Here is a 25799-nt window from a genome sequence, read left to right on the forward strand (position 1 = left end):
CTCAGTGTGTTCTGCCTCAGCCTGCTTCTGCTCTTGCCCTTCCACAGTCTCTTCCCAGCAGAGCAGCCAGAGGGTTCCTTGCCATATGAAAGGCTGTCTGTGCCATTCTTCTCCTTCATGGCTCTCCCTGCACCACCTAGAACAGTGCCTCATCCCTGTCAGCGGCCCAATAAACAGTTAATAAGAGAAAGAATGAAGTGATTGAAAATTCCCTTCTTTCTCAGTCCACACATGGTGATCTCATCCACTTTCCTAGTCTTGCCTCCTTATATTCATACCTCAGTTCATTATCCCAACCAAGACTTCTCTGATGACAGCCACCTTGAATTTAGCCTCTCTGGTACAAATTCTTCTGCTCCCCACTCGATCTCATCTCTCTCATTGGAGAAAAAGCATTCTCTGTTGTGTATGAAGGAGTCTTGCCACTGAAGCTAGAAACACTCTTACCTTTTTTTTTTTTTTTTTTTTTAAATATATAGATTTATTTATTTGTTTTAGAGTAGAGGGGATGGGCTGAAGGAGATGGAGAGAGAGTCTTAATCAGACTCCACACTGAGCAAGGAGCCCAACTCAGGGCTCCATCCCATGACCTCGATATCAAGACTTGAGCTGAAACCAAGTGTTAGATGCTCAACTAACTGGCCCACCCAGGCACCCCAGCACTCTTCCTTTTTTAACTACTAAGTCCAGTTGCACACCAACTCTCTTGGTTCTATGTCATAAATAAGTATTCTTTCTGTTCTCACTTCCCCATTCTCTTCATTATGGCCTTGATTCAGCCCTGTCTCCTTTCTTACCTGGACAGCTGGAATAGTCTCTTAAATGGTTCCTCTGGTTTGGTTTGCTTACACTTTTGGTATTATAATTCATGTTCTATACTGTTGACGGGAGTTACCTTAAAGCACAGATCTAGAAATGTCTTTCCTATGCTTACAACCACTCATGGCTCTCCATTGTATCTAGCTGTGGTTTCCATACCCTGGTCTGGTATTTGTGTTGATTTGTTACAAGGTAGTATTTGGCCACTGGTGAAAGAAAAATTGAAGTCTAGATAGTTTTTCACTTTTATTTAATTTTATTTATTCATTTGCTTATTTACTTTTTGGTTAGTTAATTTAATGAAATAATTTTCACATTAAGAAGTAATTGCAAACATTTTAAAAAAGATTTTATTTATTGTAGAGAGCAAGCACAAGCAGGGGGAGGGGCGGAGGAAGGGGGAGAAGCTGATTCCCTGCTGAGCAGAGGCTTGACTTGGGGCTGGATCCCAGGACTGACCCCAGGATCATGAAACTGAGCCAAAGTCAGATGCTTAACCCACTGAGCCACTCAGATGCCCCAAAAACATTTTTTTTTTTTATGTTCGTATTTGGCAAAATTATCTGTGGTAAAATATGATAACCTATGTTGTCCCAAGATGTGGGTTTTTTTTTCCAGTCTGTAACTACTCATAGGATTAAAAGTATGATTTTCTTTTTTTTAAATAAGACAGAGCACATTCTTCATAAAGTACATCCATACCTACTTCTATAACCTCATGTCCTGGATCTGTGTTCTAATGTTAGATGTACCAGTGCTACTGAACTGTTTATCAGTTAGTAGTCAATAGAGCCTTAATCCTTTCTAGTTTTCTGTATCTCCCCATTGCCCGCCTGGCACATTCTGATTCATCTTCCAGAATTTAGCTCAGACAGCACATTTTCTAGGGAGACTTCAGTGTGCTCTTATCCATCCACTGGTGCTTCATTATCACACTGGTTCCTTGTAATCATCATCATACTGCTTTTTAATTCATTCGCTTTTATATCTTTCTTCCCTCCCCAAACAGTAAGCTCCTCGGTCCAGGATCTTGTCTTATTTATCTTTTTTTTCCAGCTCTTGGCTTGAGTTTTATAATTTAGTAATGGAATCAAAAGTTATTCTTTTCTGAAGGGAAACTATAATTACTTTCTCAACCTACATAATATACTTTTTATGCCTTGATTTTTCTATAGCTTCTTGGATTCAGAATGCTAAATAAATAATCCCCCAAAATGCAAATCATTGCTAATAATTGTATACATAATGGGGAAGCTGAATCTATAGCCTTCACTCCCAGTAATGATCTCTAATGTATTTCCAAATCAGATAGCTATGACTTTAAGATTGTGCCACTGTACTATTTTGTTTGAAGATAATGAATGGTTAAGTGTATTTGAAATACTTAATTTAAACTTAAGAGACCTTTTAAAAATACCCAATTAGATTAGGCTAGTGATTTGTCCTCAAGTGTCTGTAGCAGTTGCCCACTAAACATGGTGTAAAAGAATGTGGTTGCCTTAGAGTAGTGGTTCTCAGAGTGTGATCTTCAGACCAGCAGCATCAGCATCACCTGGGAACTTGTTAGAAATACAAAATCTCAAGGCCCACTCCAGGCCTACAGAATTGGAAACCGTGGGAATGGGACATAACAATCTCTGTTTTAACAAGACCTCCAGGGATTCCACTGCCCACTCAAGTTGAAGAACTTAGGCTCTACTATATAATGCAGACTAACAACTACTAACAATTGCAGACTAACAATTACTAACAACTGAAAACCAATCCTTGATTTTAACTGTGAAACAAGAAATTAAAGAGATACTTTTAATAAGCCTTCTGGACTTCTGTTCACGGTTGCACCATTTCCAAGAAATAGCACAGGATCATATTTTCGCTTTAGAAGATATTTAACAAGCCTAATACATCCTGAGATTCGGTGATCAGGGGTATCTGCAGCCATGTGCAGGAAGCAGTGTAGGAGATCAGAAGCAGAAAGCCTAGGCTATAGGCTAGGGCAGTGGAAATGACGATTACACAGATGGAATGGGCAGGATTAGCACTTTGTAGAAGTTCTCGAAGACCTCAAGTTGAGTGAAATGCTTAGGAAAAGCGAGGATTCAGAATCGATTTTGAAGGTGTAAGCCTGGGTGAATTTATTCCTCTCATTGTAGCATTTCAGTAAACAAGAAAGGTTGATATTTACAAGCTTGAATATTTACTACATAGTTCCTCCTTCAAATAATGTTAAATGTCTATTTTGATTTTTATAGTAGGAGGCTCCACTTGTGGTGTGCATAAAACATTGAATAGTCTGTATTAAATTTTTATTACCTACTTTCATGTTAAACATTTTCATATTACAGACTCTAGAAAAGCACTTTCCAATGAGGAGAAACAACTAATATTCATGTATTTTTTGTGAATGTTGTTGTTATTCTTTTTTTTTTAATTTTTTTTTTAAGATTTTATTTATTTATTTGACAGACAGATATCACAAGTAGGCAGAGAGGCAGGAAGAGAGAGAGGAGGAAGCAGGCTCCCTGTTGAGCAGAGAGCCCGATGCGGAACTCGATCCCAGGACCCTGGAATCATGACCTGAGCCGAAAGCAGAGGCTTTAACCCACTGAGCCACCCAGATTCCCTGTTGTTGTTATTCTTGAGACCCATATATCACAGAATGGGTTTCTATATTTGTTGAACAGTTAGTTAAGTACTGATGTTATATATATACCATTGAGCTAGATGCTGTGGTTGTAAAGGTAAAAGAGCTTTTGTCCTCAAAGAACTCACTGGTTAGTGAGGGGAAAAAATGTTAAGCAGTCATAACATGATAATAATATATGCTATAATAGAGACATGCACAGGTTGCTATAGAAACTAAGCAGAATACATTGTAAGTTGGTTACCAACCACTAATAGTGGTTGTTGATTATTTTCCTTTCCAATTTGGAAGTTGTTTAAATGGAGCTAAGAAAAAACACAATTCGAAAACCAAAACTAACTGTTAAAGCAAAACTGTCCAGGATTTTGTTAAACATCTGGCTTTTGTTTTGGTTGGTAATAGGTTCAACTTCTTGGGGCCGATGGCCTAGAGCAAGATGTTGGTGAGACTGATGATGAATCACCAGAACAGCGAGCCCGGAGACCAATGAATGCATTTCTCTTGTTTTGCAAACGTCATCGCTCCCTTGTACGTCAGGAACACCCCAGGCTTGATAACCGAGGTGCTACCAAGATACTGGCTGATTGGTGGGCTGTTCTAGATCCAAAGGAAAAGCAGAAATATACAGACATGGCCAAGGAGGTAGGTTACAATGACAAGGTTTTATGTTGGCTGCGAGCAAGCAGTCCCATACTTCAGTCTTCAGATATGTGAGTCCCTACTGAAGGTGTAACAGCGCAAAGGTGAATCCTGGGATAAATCAAGTGTTAACCTGAAAACCTAAGAGCTTTGTTCCTATTCCGGAATTCCAAGTCCACCTTCTAAATGCTGGTGGAGATGCCAAGAGCAATCAATTGCCAGGTTTTTTCATTGTGTATACTCTACAGATTGATGTAAGGGGTTGATTTTTATGAATAGTTATTTATTTATTATGAATGGGGTTTTTAAAAAAAATTTTCTAGGAACCCAGCTTCTCCTGTCAGAATGTCCGTGGTCAAGACGACAATCTTATGTTACTCTAGTTCTGTCATGGGAAAGAGTCTTCATCTAGTTCTAACACTAAGTAACCTTGCTACAGTATCTATGTCAATCACTGGGCTTCAGCCTGGTTTTTTTGTTTGTTTGTTTGTTTTTTGTTTTTTTTTAAAATGTTCTTAGAATGAGGAAATTGGGCAAAAAGTTACATCCCTTTCAGTTCTAACATTTTTTTTTGTAATAAATACAGTTATTAAGAGATGCACTTTAATTTATTTCTGTTGTGTAGGTAGTGCAGCATGAATATTTAAAACCAGTGAAGGAATGAATGGCAGTGAAACATGATGTGTTAGGATATGTGCACGCATGTGCAGAAGGCAGAAGCACTCCCTGCAGGAAAGCTCTTCAGAGAGGGGACTTGGATCAGTTCTGACAGCAGGGGCTGAATTCCTTCAAAAATTGTCCACCAGTCTGTTTTTGAATTACTCTGAAATTAATGGGAGTTCATAATGCTTTTAAAACATATTGTGTAGTGGATTTAGCAAGTGAAGGAAAAGCAAAGCAATAGCATTGTGGTTAAAACTTAAAAGAAGTAATTCTCACATTGTTCCTTCAGTATCGTAACTTGCAAACAGTCTTGATTCATGAAAACCCCTGCCACCCAAACATTTGGTTAAGTTCTATGAAAAGAACCAGCAGGGGACAAAAATACAGAGTTTCAAGTGACACATTTTATTAGACATCTCAGTATGTGGAAAAATAGTTCTTTTAATTGCTGTGGTTTTATTGAGTTGTTTAACAGGGTAACATGTAACATAAAAATTTCTTATGCAGTGTTAAAGGATATTTGAATCCAGAGTATATGATTAGCCTAGTTGTTATGTAATTAATGATCACATAAGACTTTGTGAGTTGGCTGTTATTAAAGATAGGATTTTGACTATGTAATGGTATCTGGATATTTAAAAAAAAAATGTTAAAGATATTAGTTATTTGAGAGAGCCAGCTAGAGAGAGCACAAGCATGGGGGAGGGGAAAGGGGAGAGAGAGAAAGCTTCCTGTTGAGCTGGGGGCCCCACGTGGGGCTCCATCCCAGGACCCCAGGATCACGATCAGAGCTGAAGGCAGACACTTAGTGGACTGAGCAAGCCAGGTCCCCTGGGTATCTGGAAAATTTAAAATTAATTCTAGTAACGTACATGATTTTAAATGTTTCCATAGATTTCAGCTAGCATAATAGTAATTAACAGCATTTTCCCATTAAACACCCTTAGATTTTTCTTATAGTCCTATGCTTCTGTGATAAAATAAACAATTACCTGAAACCTCATAGGGAACCACATTAGCTTTCTATAATTAAACACTTGAGTTCAGTTTTGAATTGCTGTTTTTTGATAACATGCAGCCTGTCCCAAGTACATTGTTTGCCTTTTCTTAAATACTGCTAATTTACGAACCCAATAGGTGGCCACTTTTAAGAAGAGGAAGTATTATTTTCATACAGGAAATCTCTTACTAATTACTTAATTAGGCTCACAGTATTTGCCACTGTGGCGCCCGGAATGAAGTCTGTTCAGGTGGCCTCCGAACCTGCTGTACGTGGGGGCGGGTCTTCCACACTGCAACCTGCCTTGTTCACAGTTGCTGTTAGGAAATGCTGTCTCATTTCTAGTCAGGTGTGGAGGGTTCAGCCACTTTCAAAATCATGATACAATTGGTTTCTACTCATAAGTGATACTGACTTTTTCTGTGTGTTTACTACATGGTTTCAAAATTAAGGTGTAGGCCATTGTGCTGGTGCTTTTTGTATTAATACTGCAGTCTTCATTGCAACATCAGTTTTTTAGCAACAAAAAGCTTAGTTGAGGGGCACCTGGGTGGCTCTGTGGGTTAAGCCTCTGCCTTTGGCTCAGGTCATGGTCTCAGGGTCCTGAAATGGAGCCCCACATCGGGCTCTCTACTCAGTGGAAAGCCTGCTTCCCCCTCCCTCTCTGCCTGCCTCTCTGCCTACTTGTGATCTCTCTCTCTCTCTGTCAAATAAATAAGTAAAATCTTTAAAAAAAAAAAAAAAAAGCTTCGTTGAGGGACTTGAGTGTACCATGTCTGTGGTGGTTGCAAATGATGAATGAGGTCTTGGTTCCGCAAGGTTCTCCCACCCAGGCAGTCTTTTTTTTTTTTAAACTTCTGTAACGTTTTCATTTCAAACACCAGATTTTAATTATGTTCTCTATAGGAAAAAGACACATTCTTCTTTCAGGATAGTTTTTTGTGTGAATGTGAATACTTAAAAAGAGATACTTTCTTAAAAGAAGTGAGTAATCAGTAATATAGCCTGGAAGGGTTTATTATTTTAACCTGTTAAAACTTTCTGTGATGCTTTTCCTGCTCCTCATTATCTTTTAGTGCATTTGGTGAGTGCAAACAGCCATTCTGGGATTTGTTTTCAGTTTCTTGAATTATTGCCCAGTACTCATTTGCATTGTGGGGGGAAAAAAAGGTTGAATGAGGGTTTCATGCTGTCTGATGAATCTCATTAGAGCAATAACTGGTTATAAGTAATGTAAAAAATACCATCTTAAGGCTATAATGTGGGTCATTTTCTTAAATTCAGCGATGCGTGTGATGGTGCAGGGTTGTGGATGTTCCCAGGCTCTGACTTCTGACTGTGGGACTGCAGGGTAGGAGATGCAGGAGCAACCTTACTTTTCCCTTTAATGTCATACGTTCTCACTCTTACAAATACAGGAACACAAATCTTCACTTTTGCCTAGGATATTGCTGGAACCTTCCACTTGTCATTTAAACTACTGATCAGAATTAATCAGTTTACAGTCAGTTTAGCAGATCACCTATCTAGTCTTTCCGGAAGAGTAGAGTAGGTGCCAAGGAGAGGAGAAGATCTGGAAAGTCAAACAATTTTGAATGACTTTATAATACCCCCTCCCTTCTTTTTTGTAGGATGAGAGGCATAAGGCAGAATGCATGCATTTATTGATTGATTGGTTCATTCCAAGCTTGATGTTTTACAGAAGCACAGACACATAAAATCAGTTATGATTGTCCCCATTCTTCAGAGCAGGGATTTAGTAAGGCTCTTTGGAGTCGGTATCTTGACCAGTCACACATTGTGGAGCTGGGATACTGTTGCCTGTTTGATTCTAGCATTCTTTTACTATGTGGTTCGCACTTGGATGCCTGCAAGGTAAGAGGTTTAAGTAATTATGGTAAAAATGGTAGCAATAAAATGTCACAGGTCTAATGGGAAAAGTCTGCTTATGCTGGGGTGGGTGTTAGTGGGGATATTTCAGAAAAGGCTTTATGGAGTTGAAAGAACCTGCCCTGGGTTTCAGAAGAGGATTCAGAGAGGAAGCAGGGATAAGAGCAGATGTGGGATAGTAAGAACAATTTCGAGAACAAGAAAGTTTGTTTTACCCTGAGCCTAGGATATGTATAGGACACTATAGGAAATGATGATGTAAGACAAAAATCATGAGACCATGCTGACAAGTTTGAAGGTTCATTTGTATGGCAATAAAACAGCTACGGAATTAACATGCAATAAAAGTAACCTGAAGGTAACTGTAATAGCCTTTTGTATCTGTTGCCATCAGTACCCTAGGAAAGATACTCATCACCACAAAACTCCATGGAGTTTTAGTGATTAATTCTTCCTTTGTATTTCTTAAAGATATAACTGAACTATTTATTCCTTTGCTTTGGCTTTATTAGAAATGGATTCTTCTCCAAAGAAGGTAGACTCTTGTTTTCTCATATATTATAACTGTAGGGAATTTTTGTTTCCCATCACACATACCACGCTTACCAGTGTCTGCGTTCTTACAGGATGCCTTGGCATCATGCACACCCCTAAACTAGAGTAGCACCTCATTTTTCCAACATCTTTGAAGAACTGCTGTTACACATAAGTGATTTCCAGGTAGATGAAACTTGGCTGTTCCCTTAAACATTTTATTTTCTATTTTTTTATTACTTAAGTTTTTGTTTATATACTTTATATACTTCCTTACTTTAAGCATTTGGATTGCCTTTTGAATGTTTTTGAAGATTTCAAACCATTATTTCCAAACAATAATTGTTTTACAATTTGTGATTTGGCGAGAACTTTGTGAACAGTTAAGATATAGTCACATTTTTCTCTGTATAGTAAATGATTCTTAAATCTTCTTTTGGATTTCCTCTTTGCTTTTCCATGAGTCAGTCTTTTGGGTCCACCCTTCCGCTGTTAGTTGATGGTGCTGTCCTCTGTCAGCCACTCTTGACTACATCTAATGACATGACTTACTCTATATGGGATTTTCTGAGTATGAGTATGACCCCACTACTTTGAGGGGATGTGGACAGTAAAACCAAAGACTCCATGGTTCATTGGGAGGTCTTGTTTTTGACACCTTTTCCGGTCCCATGTTCCAGATATCAGGACTTTCTAAATGCATTTTTTTTTTTAAGATTTTATTTGTTTATTTGAGAGAGACAGTGTGTGTGAGCCTGAATGGGGGAGAGGCAGAGGGAGAAAGGTGAGAGAGAATCCTCAGGCAGACTCTTGCTGACCTCAGAGCCTTTCCTGAGGCTCAGTTTCATGACTCTGGGATCACGACCTGAGCTGAAATCGAGAGCTGATGCTTAACTGACTGAGCCATCCAGGTTCCCCTTTCTTACTGTATTTAAAAAAATATTTAAGTGTTTATTTTTGAGATGGTAATAGTTTTTGAATATTGCTGTATTCTGCCCAGGGTTCTTTTATAAATATTTCTAACTCATTCAGTCCTCAAAATAATCCCAGGAAGTAGATTTTTTCTTCCCTCCGACAGCTAAAGATGAAGACACTGAGGCCCAGAACAGTGCAGTGACTTTATCCAAGGAAACAAATTAATAGTAGTAGAGCATGAGTTCTCAGGCTTGGCTTTCCCCCTTCTCAGACCTTTCTGAGTTTCCACCTCTGTAGAGGGTCAGGATGCCCGCCCTGCCCTCGTAGGGTTGAGTAAGATGCAGTTAAGGCAGCGCGTATATGCAAGCATTCCACCAAGCTTAAAATGCTCTACCAGTGGCAGTTTTTGCCATTTTCCTGATGAGCAAACTGAAGTTTGTTTGTATTTGATCCTTCTCTACCAACTGATTAGTTATTTTTATTAGGACCTGTTAACACAGTGAAGGGCTACTGAAATGTAAAACCAAAACCCCAGAACTAACAAGGCCCGCTATATTGTTTGCCTAACTTGGCAGATACTTCAGTGTAATTGATAGCCTCTAATGAGAGACTTCAGCCGAATGAGCGAACTACTTGATTTCAGAAATACCAGTCCAGTTAGCTAGTAAACACTGACATTTAAATGTTCAAATCAAATAAGATTATAAGGACTTTATAAGGAAGCCATAGCTTATGATGAAAAATAGATCCCACAGGGAGTGATATATGGAGAATTTAAACTGAGTCTCTTAAAACTCATTTTGGTGTTAGTTTCAGGTATTAATTTTTAGATTGATTGAGGGACCTAATACACCAGTATCCTGTAGGTTGCTACTGTGGTAAATCTTGATTAGCTTAGAATTGGTTATCTTTCAAGGGATATAGATAAAAGTTACCTTTTGCGCTGTTTGAAAAATTATAAATTCATGCTCTAAATTATTTTGTAAAGAGAAAGTATGAAATGTTTAAGGAAAATACTAAACCTTAGCGAACACGCTTTTTTTTTTTTTTTTAAATATTTTTGGGGAGATGCACATTTTTTTTTTTAAAGATTTTATTCATTTATCCGACAGACAGAGGTCACAAGCAGGCAGAGAGGCAGGCACAGAGAGAGTGGGGGGGGGAGGGGGGAGGAAGCAGGCTCCCCGCTGAGCAGAGAGCCTGATGCGGGGCTCCATCCCAGGACCCTGATGAGATCATGACCTGAGCCGAAGGCAGAGGCTTAACCCACTGAGCCACCCAGGTGCCCTGTGAACATGCTTTTTTAAAAAGAAAACTTATACATTTTGCAATTCAAATTAGTTAACATGTGAATTTATTAATACATTTTCAGAAATGTAGATAATGTTTTTTTTCCCCAGATCCCTATCTACTTTTCCCCAAGGTAACAAAATTATATTTTAAAGGAAATTCTGAAATTTGATTTTTTAATTAGTGCTAATTAAACTGACTTTTCTCCTGGTTTACCTAAATTGGGGAGTAAAATTGTCCTTTTAAAAAAATTTATATATGAGAATGAACTGTTGTTGCGCTGGCAATCCTTACAGCTAATTTAGTAATCTTATCTACAGCCAACTCAGTTTTTTCTTTGTAACTTTCCTATAGTGAAACCAAACAATTTCCTGGCTGCTTATTCAAGTCACTTTTTGAAGTATATAATTTTTATTAGATTAGCTTTTAGCATGCAAGTCATTCAGGTTCATGTATAGCTTAAAATATTTTTGTTCTGTCAAAACCATAAATTGAATTCCATGTTATGTCACATAATACAGTCCAATTTTCTGCCTATTAGAAGTATCTAGTAAAAATAAGTCAGGTCAGATAGTGCTATCGAGTTTTATTATCTAAATGAATGGTTTTAGACTTAAAGCTCCTCAAACTAAGAAAGTACAGATTAGTGACACTTGTCAAGCCTTGCCCTCTCCTCTTCCCACCCTTGTATAATGTGATTTCTCCTGCCCATGTGAAAAGGTACAGCTGTCTCAAAATTTATTGTGTGAGGGGTCACTTGAACCCCTACAGAGTTTCAACATAAAAAATGTGCTGTATCTGTTTTTTAAAAATCAGAAATTTTTTTCTCTATTCTCTCCTCCCTGGTTCTGGTAGGTTGTGTTTTATTTGTTTGTTTTTAATCATGGTGGCATTTCACATATCTGTGCCAGAGTCAGCTGTCTTTATTTATATAGACATTTCCAGCGTTCCTTACTCCTGGACCTCACCAGGCTTGCCATTCTCTTTTCACTATGTTGAGAAAATCTAGATCATAATAATAGCTAGAAATATTACTGGATTTTAGATGCGCCCCCCTCCCCTTAAAAACAAGTCATTGGAGAATAGTTAATATATTTTTCATTAACATTAAAGTGCTTTTTAAGGTCAGATTTTCATTCTTATAAAGGATCCATAATGGTATTTAATGTTGAGACCCAGTTTTTAAAAGATTAATATAAATGGAGTATTGTTTTTTGGTATATAATAATGTCACTGTCCTATATGAGGTAGATAAAATACCGTGACAAAGTGTGTATTTAAACCATTACCGAATAACGGTGACTTACTATTATTGCTAATAAAGTGTTATGGTAGTTGGGAGTTGGAAATTTTGAAGAAAAAAATGGAAACCATCAGGTGAATTTTTATTTTAATGGGAGATTTTTGAAAATCAGTATTTTTAAGCAAGAGGTTATTTATCTACAAGATTGGACCAATAGCCCATGATTGATGTTCCTGGATAAAAACAGGTTCCCCTCTCACTCTCAGCATGAAGAGCCCTGCCCTAGAGATCCAGATGGATGGGGCCATCTCTTTGGCCCTTTAAATCCTGTAATGATGGATTTTAGTCCACATAGTTGACCAGAATGCTAATGGTTTTACTCAGCTATTTGCTTCATACTATATACTGTCTTTCTTCATTTCTCCCTTACTCAGCCTTCTCTGTAATCCTTTTCCTAATAACCTCATCACAGCAAATGATTAAGCTTTTCTGTTGTTTCTTCTAGTTGAATCAGAGCAAGTGATTGATGAGGTGTCCAGTTCCAAGGACAGAGAGACATCCTCATACCCTGAGGCTCTTTCTGCCTCCGCCTTCACTTGGTGTTCAAGAGTGTCTTTATGTGAATTTATGACATCTCCGTGGAAGCTTTAAATTCCTAAAGAACAAGGACTGTGTGTTACTCTTTTCTCTCTCTCCCACATTCTTAAGGCTTTTGCTCAGTATATTTCTGCTTGAGCTAATGAATGTTGTCGTGTTATTGCTCACTTACATTAAGTTTAAGGATCTGAGAGATTAATATTGTAATCCAGTTACAGAGTATTGACCTTCCTAGTGAATCCTCAGCTCCCATTTTCTATAGAACCCCACATCCTCCAGACCATTTTCTCGACTTCTGTTCTTCAACCCACAGGGAGCTTCTCTCTTTTACAGATTCTTTGGAAAACCATCTCTTGTGCCTAAACTAAGGGAAGGCTGATGAGCCATGCGTTAAAAAAAAAATGTTTGTGTGAGTAATTGTGGATTGTAAACAGTTGAAAGCCAGAGACTTTAATTCATGCTCTTAACTGGTGTCTGTCATCTAATCCAGCATCTTTCACAACTGGGACTTCTTTAAAAATTCCAAATTTTTAATAATTTCTCAATGACAAATGTGTTAATTAATTTGTTTGAAAGTCTTTTGTCATTTTATGGAGTGGTGACCTTTGTCCAGATGACTGTTCATCTGACAAACCAGCCCGTGTGCCTTTTCTTGGGACACAAGAATGATGCCTGTGTCTGTTCCTCCATTTTCACCTCACCCTACCATTTGTCACTTTCCACCTTCAGACAGGAGGCGAGGCCATTTGTCTGCTTCAGCTCAGTGTGTAAATCCCCCATGCAGGTGAATCCACCAGAGCAGGGAGTCTCTTATATCATATTTGATGCCTCCAGAGTTACTCTGCTATGTGATGGTAAATTCTAGTTTGGCTCTGGCCTTGCATCCTTAATTTAATTATTTTTGTAAGAAAAGTGGAACTATGTTTTTCATTATTTTGTGCTTACCTTTCTTATACATGTACCCATGTAGCAACATGCAGAGGTACAGCTTTAGGTGTTTTTATTTTTGTTTTGTGGTTTTTTTAAATCTTACTCAGAAAACTTGAGTTAAGGGGTGCCTGGGTGGCTCAGTGGGTTAAGCCTCTGCCTTCGGCTCAGGTCATGATCTCAGGGTCCTGGGATCGAGCCCCTCATCGGGCTCTCTGTTCAGCAGGGAGCCTGCCTCACACCCCACCTCCCGGACCCCGCCACGCCGCCTGCCTCTCTCCTACTTGTGATCTACATCTGTCTGTCTCTCTGTCTCTCTCTCTCGCTCTCAGATAAATAAATAAATAAATAAATCTTCAAAAAGAAAAAACTTGAGTTAAGATAATTTGGGGCTAATTCTAAACCATTTATTATTAACACTTGCATTATATTACCTACAGTACAGGTTTCATTTACATGATTTAAAGTGGAAAAAATGAAAAGTTTATTTGGATTATATACACTTTGTTATACCAAGGATAAAAGAATCTTTTTTCCTGTTGCATAAATAAAAAGCTGTTTGGAATGTATACTAAATTAGTTTACACATAGAGCAAGCATTTTAAAGGGCAGGCTTATGGGATTGAAACAATTGTATTGATTTAATAAAGTTTTCAGCAGTTGGCAATATGGAATATTTGAATACATGGAAAATACATTTTTATTAGATTAGACAGCTTTTGGCAATGTATAATGAATAGCAGTTAATATATTTCACTTAGTTTTATTACCATAAAAGGGGAAGGAAGCAACAGAGTTGGCAGAAAGAGTTAAAGGAGAAAGTCACAAAAATAAAGGGAAAAGGAGGCTATTGTCAGTGAAGGTTGAAACCTCCAAGTTAAAGACATAAGGTTTGTGATGGATTAATTGGAGCATCACACATCACAGCTCTCAGCGTATTCACATTTGTAGTTGCACGTGGTTATTACAAAATCCTGGGATGTTGGTGCTTCCCAGATACTTAGTTTTTTACAAACTGAAGGTTTATGGCAATGCTGTGTCAAGCAAGTCTGTTGGCACCTTTCTCCCAACAGCATTTGCTTGCTTTGTGTCTCTGGGTCACCTTTGGGTAATTCTTACACTATTTCCAACTTTTCCATTATTACATTTGTTATGGTGATCTGTGTTCAGTGATTACAGCTTGCTGAGAGCTCAACTGGTGGTTAGCATTATTTAGCAATAAAGAATTTATAATTAAGATATTTTACTGTTTTTTAAGATAGAGTGCTATTGTACACTGAATAGGCTGTAGTGTAATGTAAATGTAACATTTATATACACTGGGAAACCAAGAAATCCATTTGCCTGGCTTTATTGTGACACTCGTTTTATTGCGGTGGTCTGTAAGCAAACCCACAGTATCTCTGAGGTGCGCATGTACCCTTTCCTCCACATAGTCCAAGCATCCTCAACTGAAGAGTCATAAAACAGTTTCTCCTACCTTGTTCCCCTTCTCACCACTCATCTTAGCTTGTTGACCCCAGAGCTGATTATGTGGCTTTGTTAAGTTTGCCTGCACTTGCCTCACCAGTACTTCAAAGAACAGATTGTATTTTTTGGCGTCCTTACCAGGTTAAACAGTGAGCAGAATCTGGTTACTGGTTCTGGTATTGACTCATAGTTTGTAATGTGCCCCTGATGCCCACTTTGAATTGGGTGCCAGATGATGCATTGCAGTTTACAATAACCCTACACATAGGTGGTATTTTTCCCAGTTTATGGAAGCTATGATTGACGCCCAGAGAGGTTATATTTTCCATCTTTGGTCACTCTAGCCCTAAGTTGAGGTGTTAGAGTTTGAATTCTGCTCTTTCTGTCTTCAAAGCCCTTGCTCTTTCCCGTACAAATAACCCCCTCTCTACCGTGGTAAGACCTCTTTTTGGATACTTAAAAAAAGACATGGGTCAAAAGATACAAACGTGTTGCCTCTGGACCCATCTTCCACAAATGAATTTTCTAGTAGTTAGTCCATGTCCTATCTCTAAACCCTGGGCTGAGATTATCATTCTTCTATAAGTAAAGCCACAGTAGCTATTGGAAGTATTTTTTTTCATTCATTATTTAATGGTAGCGGGGTGAGATATGAAGACTATTAGAAGTTTTTCAATTTGTATATTAATTAAAATCTGTTACCTGTTTTTTACAGTATAAAGATGCATTTATGAAAGCAAATCCTGGCTACAAATGGTGTCCTACCACAAACAAGCCTGTGAAATCCCCAACACCCACTGTCAATCCACGAAAGAAACTATGGGCCTTCCCATCTGACTCTTCAAGAGATTTGCCAAGCCCCAAGAAAGCAAAGACTGAAGAAATGCCTCAGCTAAACTTTGGAATGGCTGGTGAGTTAAGACAGTATTTTACTTATTCTCTTTTAAGGACAAGGCAATACATTTAGGTACTATTTTTAATAAATTATATACATATGTAATATATACATAGTGAGAGAAAAGCAAAATTTATAGCTACTGTGAAACGGTGCAAAGATACAGCATATCTGAAAGCTTTGGAACACAACACGCATAGAATGTGTATGTATGATTAAAGGAAGTATGGACCAAGTAGTAGAGTCATTATACATACATATGAATTTTTGACATTGACATTATGGAAGGGCAGACCAGAGATTAATTGCTCAGGGAATTTTATAATGTAAGAAAGTAGCTTACACATACGTACACACTATTAAGCTATCCCAGTAAGTATCTAAGTTATTGTGAGTACTTAAAAAGCCATAATTATGTTGATCATCTGAGGATTTGAAGCATCTAGGGCAAGAATATGAACAGTACCATCACAAATCTGAGATGGGTCTGACAGCTGTTTCATAGAAGGAATTCCCATCCACCCCACTCCTGTATGAGCCAGGCAAATTAAAAGTTCCAGATGGTCCCATTTGTTATGGGACCTTTAATACTCTTTGGATGGTAAGGAATGCTAAAGCGTTTATTACCATGAAATAAAGTACTTATATTCATTCTGCAAATGGCTCTCTATTCCTGGCTATTGCGGTGCAGTAATCAAGAGGGAAATTTTCCAGGATAAAATTTCTAGGATGAGTTAAATGGTTCCTATTTCAGTATTTATTATAAACAAATTTTCTTCAAAATGACAGCACTGAACCATTTGCAGTATGTAGAGCCTGGGAAAGGAGGTCGAGCAGTATTGTGATAACACTTTTTTTGTTTTTTAATCCAATTTTATTGAGAAATAATTGACCTACATTGTTGTATAAGTTTAAGACTTACAGACTGTTGGTTTGATTTATATATATTGTGAAATGATTATAATAGCTTCAGCTAACATCTGTCTCCTCATATATATATATACACAATAAAAAGAAAGGGAAAAAGGAAAAAAAAATTTCTTCTTGTGATGAGAACTTTTAGAATTAACTCTCTTAACTTTCCTGTGTGTCGTACAGCAGTGTCAGCTATAGGCATTATGTTGTACATTATATCCCTAGTACTTATTTATCCTGTAAGTAGACATTTGTGACCACCTTTCCTTCAGTTCTTCCTCCTTCCACCCTCTCTCTGCCTCTGGTAATCACAAGTCCGATTTCTTTTTATTTTTTAATATTTCTTTTTTTTAAAGATTCTACATATAAGTAAAATCATATAGCATTTGTCTTTCTCTGATTTCAGTGAGCATAATGTCTTCAGAGTACATCCTTTTTGTCACCAGTGGTAGGATTTCCTCATTTTTTGTGGCTGAATAATATATCACTCTGTGTGTGTGTGTGCGCGCACGCGTGTGCGTGTGTGTGATCATGTCTTTTTTTTGTTTTGTTTTGTTTGATCATGTCTTTTTTATCCATTTATTTTTTTTAAAAGATTCTTATTTATTTGACATACAGAGAGAGCGAGAACAAGCAGGGGGAGCAGCAGAGGGAGGAGAAGCAGGCTCCCCACTGAGCAGGGAGCCCAACGCAGGGCTTGATCCCAGGATTCCCAGGGATCATGACCTGAGCCGAAGGCAGATGCTTAACCAACTGAGCCACCCAGGCACCGTTTTTTATCCATTTATATGTCAGTGTTTACAGGTTGTTTCCATGCACACATGAAATATTTTCTAGGATAAACCATATGTTTAGGCCACAAAATGAGCAGCAAATTCAAGAAGACTAAACTACCAATTATCTTTTGACCACAGTGGCATGAAACTAGAAATTAAAAACTAAGAGGAAAACTGAAGTATTCGAAAACACATAAAAATTAAACAGCACTCTAGAGAACAACCAATGAATCAAAAAGAAATTAAAGGAGAAGTAAAAAGGTTCTTGTGATAAGAAAATGGAAACCTAATATATCAGAATTTGTGGGATGCAGCAAAAGCAGTTCTAAGAGGGGAGTTCATAGCAACAAGTCTTATATTAAGAAAGCAAGAAATATCACAAAGAAATAACCTAACTCTATGCCTTAAGAAACTAGAAAGAGAACAGAGCTCCAGTTAGCGGGAGGGAAATAGTAAAGATTCCATTAGAAAATAAATGAAATAGAGAATAGAAAAACAAGAGAAAAGGTTAACCAAACTAAGATAGTCTCTTCTTGGAAAAGATAAATAAAATCAACAAACCTTTAGCCAGACTAAGCACAGAAAAAAGATGAAGGACCCAAATTAATCATACTATAAATGAAAAAGGAGACGTTACAACTGATACCAGAAAAATACATAGGATCGTAAGAGGCTACTATGAACAACTATATGCCAACAAACTGGACAACTAGGAGAAATTATTAGAAACATGCAACTTAATAACATCAAATCAGTAAGAAATAGAAAATCTTCATAAACCAATTATTAAGCTAAGTAAGGCGATTGAATTAGTAACCAAAAATTTCCCAGTGAAGACAAGCCCAGGACCAGATGGCTTAACTGGTAAATTTTACCAAACATTTAAAGAAGAACTAACACTAGTTCTTCTCAAACCCTTACAGAAGTATCAGAGAACAGGGAGCACTCCCAAACTCATTTTACATGCCAGCATTATTCTGATATCAAAAACACTACTAGAAAAGAAAAGTACAAGCCAGTATCCCTGATGAATATAGATTGAGAAATTCTCAATGAAATACTAACAGACTAAATTCAGCAGCACATAAAAGGATCATTCACCATGATCAAGTGGGGATTCGGGGATGATTCAACTCATACAAATAAATCAGTGTGATATATCACATTAATAGAATAAAAAGAATCATACAGTCCTCTGAGTAGATGCAGAAAAAGCATTTGACAAAATCCAATATCCATTTGTGATAAACACTCTTAACAAATTAGGTACAGAAGAAACATACCTCAACATAATAAAGGCCATATTAACAAGCCCACAGCTAACATCATATCTAATGGTGAAAGGCAGAAAGCTTTTCCTCTTAATATCAGGAACAAGACAAGGGTGTCCACTCTCACCATTCTTATTCAGGCATGATATTATAAGTCCTAGCTAGAGCAATAGGCAAGAAAAATAAATAAAAAAAATCAGAACTGAAAAAGAAGACATAAAATTATCTGTTTATATATGAGATGACTTTATATTTTTAAAATCCTATAGATGTAACCAAAAAACTATTGGATCTAATGAGTGAATTCCGTAAAGTTGCAGGGTACAAGATTAACATAGAAAAATCAGTATCATTTCTATACACTAACAACAGATTTTCTAAAACAGAACTAAATCGTTCCCATTTACAATAGCATTAAAACAGTGAAGATACTTAGTAATAAATTTCACTAAGGAGGTAAAATACCTTTGGAAACTCTAAGACACTGAAGAAGGAAATTAAAAAAGAAATAAGTGGAAAGATATCCTGTGTTCCTGGAAGAATTAAAATTGTTAATACTACCAAAAGCCATTTATAGACTGAATGTAGTCCCTATCAAGATTCCAATGACGGTTTTTACAGAAGTAGAAAAAACACTTCTGAATTTGTATGGAACCACAGAAGACCCTGAATAGCCAAGGAAATCCTGAGAAAGAAGAACAAAGCAGGTTGCCTCATACTTTCTGATTTTAAGCTATACTATAAAGCTATAGTCATTAAGACAGTATGGTATTGGCATACAAAACAGATAGACCAATGAAACAGAATCAAGACCCTGTAAATAACCCCAAACATACACAGTCCAAGAATTCCAAATGGAAAGAAAGATTGTCTTTTCAATAAATGGTGCTGTGGTAATTGGATATGCACATGTAAAACAAAACAAAACAAAACAAAACTGGACCCATATCTTAAACCATAAAAAATTAACATGAAGTGGATTAAAGACTTAAATGTGACACCTGAGACGATGAAAATCCTAGAAGAAAACATAGGAATAAAGCTCTTTGACAAACATCTTGGTAATAGGGTTTTTTTTTTTATATGACATCTAAACCACAAGCAACAAAATAAAAAGTGAACAAGTGAGAGACTGCACTGCAAAGCTTCTATATAGTAAAAGCAAGCATCAGCAGAGTGAAAAGACAACCTACAGAATGGGAAAAAATATTTTCTAACCACGTATCTGAAAGAAATTAATACCCCAAATCTGTAAGGAACTTCTCCAACTCAGTGGTAAAACAAAAATAAAAACACCTAAGTAAAAAGTGGACAGAGGCGCTGAATAGACATTTCTCCAAAGATGTACAAAAGGCCAGCCAAGCACACGAAAAGATGCTCAACATTACTAGTCATTAGGAAAATGCAAATTAAAACCATTATGAGATACTACCACTCACCTATTAGAATGAACATCATCAGAAAGACAATAGCAGGCGCTGATGAGAATATGGAGAAAAGGGAGCCTTTGTGCACTGTTGCTTGTAAATTGGTACAGCCATGAAGGGAAGACAGTGTGGAGGATCCTCACAAAGTTAAAACCAGAACTCAGTAAATCAGTGTGTGATTTACAATGTAACAAAGTATGTGGTGTTGTCATAAATAAACGCTAAGAAATGCAGTCTGATGTAATGGCAGCATTCTGAGGAAACAGTCTTTAGGTGACTGCTTTGTAGGTGTCTGTAGTAGACTTCTAGGTAAAGCAGAGACATGGGACCTGGTAAGATGGTTCCTGGATCACACTGGCCTGAGGATCCCCCCACCCCACCCCAAATGATGCTCCTACATACCCCAGAAGAATCAAAACAGAGCTCTGTCCTTGTTTGGCTGTCATTGTACAGTTTTCACTTCACCTTGGTGAACTCTGTAGACTTCCCAAATTGTATCATTTGAAGTGTTTCATGATAAAACATTTTATCATTGGGACCATAAAAGAGTATATGGATGATGGGCTGCTGACCGAATTCCTTCGATTACCATTTGTCTTCCATGCCTTTTTCTCCCAGTTCTAAATCAATATCAGTAGGTGTTTTTCATTCAATAGCTCTTCACAAACCAATCATAATTGTAGATAAAGCTATGAAAGCTTTGACAGCTATGAAAGATGTCTGTTTTTAGCACCATTTTTGACAGTTTATTAATCTACCTTTTGTACCTAGAAATTGAAATTTTAAGAACTAGTCATCAAACAAGATACTCAGCAGGCCAGCTTTATAGAAACAATGTTCTTTAAAGTAAAATAAAGAAGGGAGTTTGTCTCATTATGTGAGGCTCTATGACATGTTGGTAATCCCACAGTCAGGTCTTTGTTAAGCTAGTGTTTAGTGGATAACACTGTTGTGAAATTTCCAGTTGTGCCTCTTGCGGCACAATGAAAGCCAATGGATTTGCCTTTAATTAAAACATGGTGCTTACTGCAAAGGAAACAGTCAACAAAACAAAAAGGCAACCCATGGAATGGGAGAAGATATTTGCAAATGACATTACAGATAAAGGGCTGATATCCAAGATCTATAGAACTTCTCAAACTCAGTACTCAAAAAACAAATAAGTCAAAAAATGTGCAGAAGACATGAACAGACACCAAAGAAGACATACAATGAGAAAAGAGAATCAAGACATACAAATAGCTAACAGAGACGTGAAAAAAATGTTCATCATCATTAACCATCAGGGGAATTAAAATCAAAACCACATTGAGATACCACCTTACACCAGTTAGAATGGCAAAGATTAACAAGACAGGAAACAACAAATGTTGAAGAGGATGTTGGAGAAAGGAGAACCCTCTTAACACTGTTGGTAGGAATACAAGTTGATAACAGCCACTTTGGAAAACAGTGTGGAAGTTCCTCAAAAATTTAAAAATAGAGCTATCCTATGACCCAGCAATTGCACTACTGGGTATTTACCCCAAAGATATCGATGTAACAAAAGAAGGGCCACATGCACCGCAGTGTTCATAGCTGCAGCAGGATCCACAATAGCCAAACTGTGGAAAGAGCTGAGATGCCCTTCAACAGATGAATTAATAAAGATATGTTCCGTATATACAATGGAATAGTACTCAGCCATTAGAAAGGATGAATACCCAACTTTTGCATCAACATGGATGGAACTGGAGGAAGTTATGCTGAGTGAAATAAGTCAAGCAGAGAAAGTCAATTATCATATGGTTTCACGTACTTGTGGAACATAAGGAATAGCATGGAGGACATTAGGAGAAGGGAGGGAAAAATGAAGGGGGTGGAAATCAGGAGGAGATGAGCCATGAGAGACTATGGACTCCAGGAACCAAACTGCGGTTTTAGAGGAGAGGGGCGAGGAGGGATGGGGGCGGGTTGGGTTAGCCTAGTGATGGGTATTAAAGAGGGAACTTGCATAGAGCCCTGGGTGTTATATGCAAACAATGAATCATGGAACACTACATCAATGTAGTACTTACTACATACTAGTTACTTACATACTAATGATGTACTGTATGTTGACTAAGAATTAAAAAACAAAAAAACATGGTGCTTAGTTGTTTGAATCTAGGGGAGTCCTCCTAGGGCCTTTAGAGGACAGTGTAAGCTTTTCCTCAACATGGAATCTTTTGTTTTTCTAGTAGTCCTTGTCACATGACATTATGCTGTTTTGAATAATCCCAAATTAAATGTATGATTTCCAAGAAGAGAAAGTTGTTTAGAATTTAGTTTAGTACAGGTCTTGGTAAAGAGAAAGCAAAGCATGCTATGTGCATATTTTTGATGTTTCTAGGTAACATTGTGTAAGTATGAATTAATTCAAAGGATGATGGTAGTAACTTTTTGGTCTGTGTTTTACTGTCTATACAGCAAACTTTTTACAAAATCGCATTGAAACATAACAAATAATCACATTGATACATGTCATGTAAGCATGTTCCTATTTTACTTTAAAGTTTGAACCAACACATTTTTATTTCTATTAGAAAGCAACATCCAGTCCTCCTGATCTCTAGAATGACAGCAGTAAAATTTAGCTACCCAAAGAACCAAATTAAAATTTTTACTTCCTGCTAAATTCATTTTCCCCTGATTTTATTTTTAAATAGATTTAAGTGTCTATTTTAAAAAACACAGTAGTTCTTAAACTTCACATTTAATTAAAGACGGAATTTTTAAAAACAACAACAGAGAGCCTTGCTTCATCACAACAACCAGAGTTCCCGTGTAGTCCATATATGGCATCTTTCTGTGGGGCTACTTTCCAACATGGAGTTGTTTCTTGATCACCTGATCTTTGGGTGATCTGTGTTCCCTTCTAATAACCTCATCTTTCTCTTTCTTTCTTTCTTTCCTTCCTTTCCTTTCCTTCTTTCTTAACAACTTCAGATTCTTTTTTCAATTTTAAAAAAAAAATTTTGACTGTATGTAAGATGTGATCAGAGTGGCTTCGTGAGTTAAGACAGATCTTGTCCAAAGATATACCTAAGGTCCTATCTTTAAACAAAAAAGAGAAAACCCCTCCGTGTCTTCAGGCAACAGTATTCCTGATTCTCACTTTAATTGAGGAGAGATTCCTAAAAATAAAAATGTATTTAGGTATGATCTTTATGCTCAAGGACAGGCAGTGGGTTAGGCACTGCCATATATGTTATTTTAGTGCAGATATGAAATTTAATTTGCTTAAGACAACCTTAAGGAATACAGGTTTCTTATTTTCTTTAATACTTGTTTAATCATAACCCTGGGTTGTAGATTTACCACTTTTCTGTTTTTATTATCTCTCTTTGTTTCTGTTGATTATTGAAGGAATGAAAACAAAGGCCCTCGGTAATATAAAAAGGATTCACTTTAAATCCGAAAAGTATTTTGGGGAAGCACCTAACTACTATACCCCTAAGATTGAAAATATCAAAAATACATCACTCTCTAATTTAAATTTGTTTTTGAAAGTTTTAAAGATTATTTGAACAAAGCTCCCGAGATTTGGAAGACTCATTTTATAATTTTTTTTTTTTTTAAGTTTGTCATATAGCCTGGTACTTTTTATCAGCCCTAATTTTACATTGTAGAAATAACAATTTGAGAATAACAAACTCAAACTTCTTAGACATCAAGCATAAGCACTCTTTTGTTTAGAAAGAAGAAAAAATCCATTGAAACCACCCTCCTCCCAATTCAGTAAAGCAAGAAGCATCACATTAGGAGATAATTTATATTATAAATAGATGTGGTATTGAAGAAAATGTTATTTGAAATGGTGAGACAATAGGCTCACAAAAGTATGAGTACTTAAGCACATATATGCAAGATTATTGCTATAATCAAGAGTTTTGAAAGTTTTCTATAACAAGTTCTATATGGTTCTATTGTATTTTGAGTATTGGTATTCCTTTTTGACTCTGTATGGATATATGTACTTTATGCTTATAAATTGGTGATTTATTTGTTTTTGACTTTTAGATCCTACTCAAATGGGAGGCCTGAGCATGCTGCTTTTAGCTGGAGAACATGCTCTTGGAACACCAGAGGTAAGCTGGTCCTCATTCCTGCCCACCTTGAAAACACAGACATTTGTATTTTCATGCTCTTAGTTCTATAGTTTTACTTTTTACAGCTCATAAGCAAACTTTATCTTTCTTTTTGTTTCTTTGTTTTGGTCAAGATCTGTATGTGCTTTGTATTGTGCCTTGAGTAGAGCAGAAGTGGTGTAAATAAACCCAAGAGGATGCAAATTAAGAGATCAGGTGCAGATTTTTGGTTTTGTGAACCTGAGAGAAAGAAATGGAATGTACAGATAATTGGCATTTGCCACGATTGTGTCATGGGTTTGTAGAGTGGGTCCTCTGATTCATTCCCTCTATTCATAATGTATCCTGCTTTTGTGATGTTCTCTGGTAGCCTTTTGCTAGTGAAAAGATGAGAGTTTAACTGTCAAGTCTTTCTGGTACCAGAATAAATCCAAACTCTTGTTTTTGAAACATGGCATTCCAAGATTGTTTTATTCTTTAAAATGGAATATGAAAAGGACCCAGGCCCTCATGACCTTGGTTTTATGAGATCTCTTCTTCTTTGTGGTTATTGGGCTGCTTTTACAAAACATTTTTAGGTATGGTTTGATGGGCAGGTCATAGCAGTTAACCATGCATATTTTGCATTTGTGGAATTTCCTTCTTTTCCAGACCTATTTAACAGAGGCCAGACAAATTAACCCATAGGTCATGTTATTTTACAACGCTCAGGTACTTGAGAATGAGACTTTTGAGTCCCAACCAGAGCCACTATTTATGGCCAAGTAGCATTCAGCTCAATTCTCCTTTTTTTTGAAGTTATGAATATGCCCTACAGAGTACAGTTGACTCTTATTCAAATAGGGATTTTAGAAGATACCATATAAGATATTTCTATCACAGAGGCCATTATTATCTATAGTTTACATTTGGGATCCATAGTAGTTGACCATATATTTAACATAATTATTTTGATTCCATTTAGTTCAGTGTAGCAAAAGAATGTATATAAACTGGTGTACTGGTAGTTGTTTACATTGTACTAATCTTTAGCTGAGAAAAATAAACATGTCACTTTGTACCTTTGCATACTTATTATTCAGCATGTTTTTACTTCCTAACACAATAGAATTCTCGGAAACCATTTCGCTTTCTAACACATGGCTGCCTGATAGCAATCAGACTGACTCTCACTTAGGTATAGAGTATCACAAGCATGTTCCAAAAGGTGAATGTTGGAATAATAACGCACACTTGACCTTTTCAACACAGCGTGACTCATGATTTCCAAAAATGTACTGTGTTGTGAGAGTCAGCATCATCTTACTATAATGGTGTTTTCTTCCCAGCTTCTGTTACCATTCTTTCTAACTTCGTGGAACACATGTAAATAAATAAATAAATATTTGTAAAACTTAGATAGGAAAAAATGTTAGTCAAAGAAAAAACTGCCCCCCCCCCCCGCCTTTGCTTAAAGTTTGCCTCCTGGGCTCTCTTCAGGGAGAAGGTCTCCCTTTTAAGAACAGCAGGTTTTTTACACAATTTAAACAGTGGTCAACTTTTTATTTCTGAGGAAGGGGAACTGTTTTGAGAATTCTGAAGCAAAAGTAGTTATAAAGGCAAATTACTTAAAGAAGGGAACCATATAGGAAAAGGGAATCTATGCTAGGGAAGAAGTTGCCAGCCATTTGGTCTTGAAGAACCACTTCTAAGAATATAGCTCCTTCTTGCTTCCTACTTCTCATCTCAGAGGTATATTTAGGTGACTAATCTTGAGATACTGAAACAATAAAGCA

The 25799-nt window shown here is 37.0% G+C and overlaps 1 protein-coding gene across 5 annotated transcripts in view; it reads left to right on the forward strand.

The window, feature by feature from the left end:
- BBX (BBX high mobility group box domain containing) overlaps positions 1-25799 on the forward strand; it is a 275536-nt gene that overhangs the window by 177943 nt on the left and 71794 nt on the right. For all 5 annotated transcript variants that reach the window (XM_080823292.1, XM_080823289.1, XM_080823291.1 and 2 more), the window contains 3 exons: positions 3866-4105; positions 15347-15542; positions 23957-24024. In XM_080823292.1, the coding sequence (XP_080679418.1) occupies positions 3866-4105; positions 15347-15542; positions 23957-24024 (504 nt within the window). The remainder of the gene's footprint in view (positions 1-3865; positions 4106-15346; positions 15543-23956; positions 24025-25799) is intronic.

The sequence above is a fragment of the Martes martes genome (genome assembly GCF_963455335.1).
Source record: "Martes martes genome assembly, chromosome: 1".
Lineage (NCBI taxonomy): Eukaryota > Metazoa > Chordata > Mammalia > Carnivora > Mustelidae > Martes > Martes martes.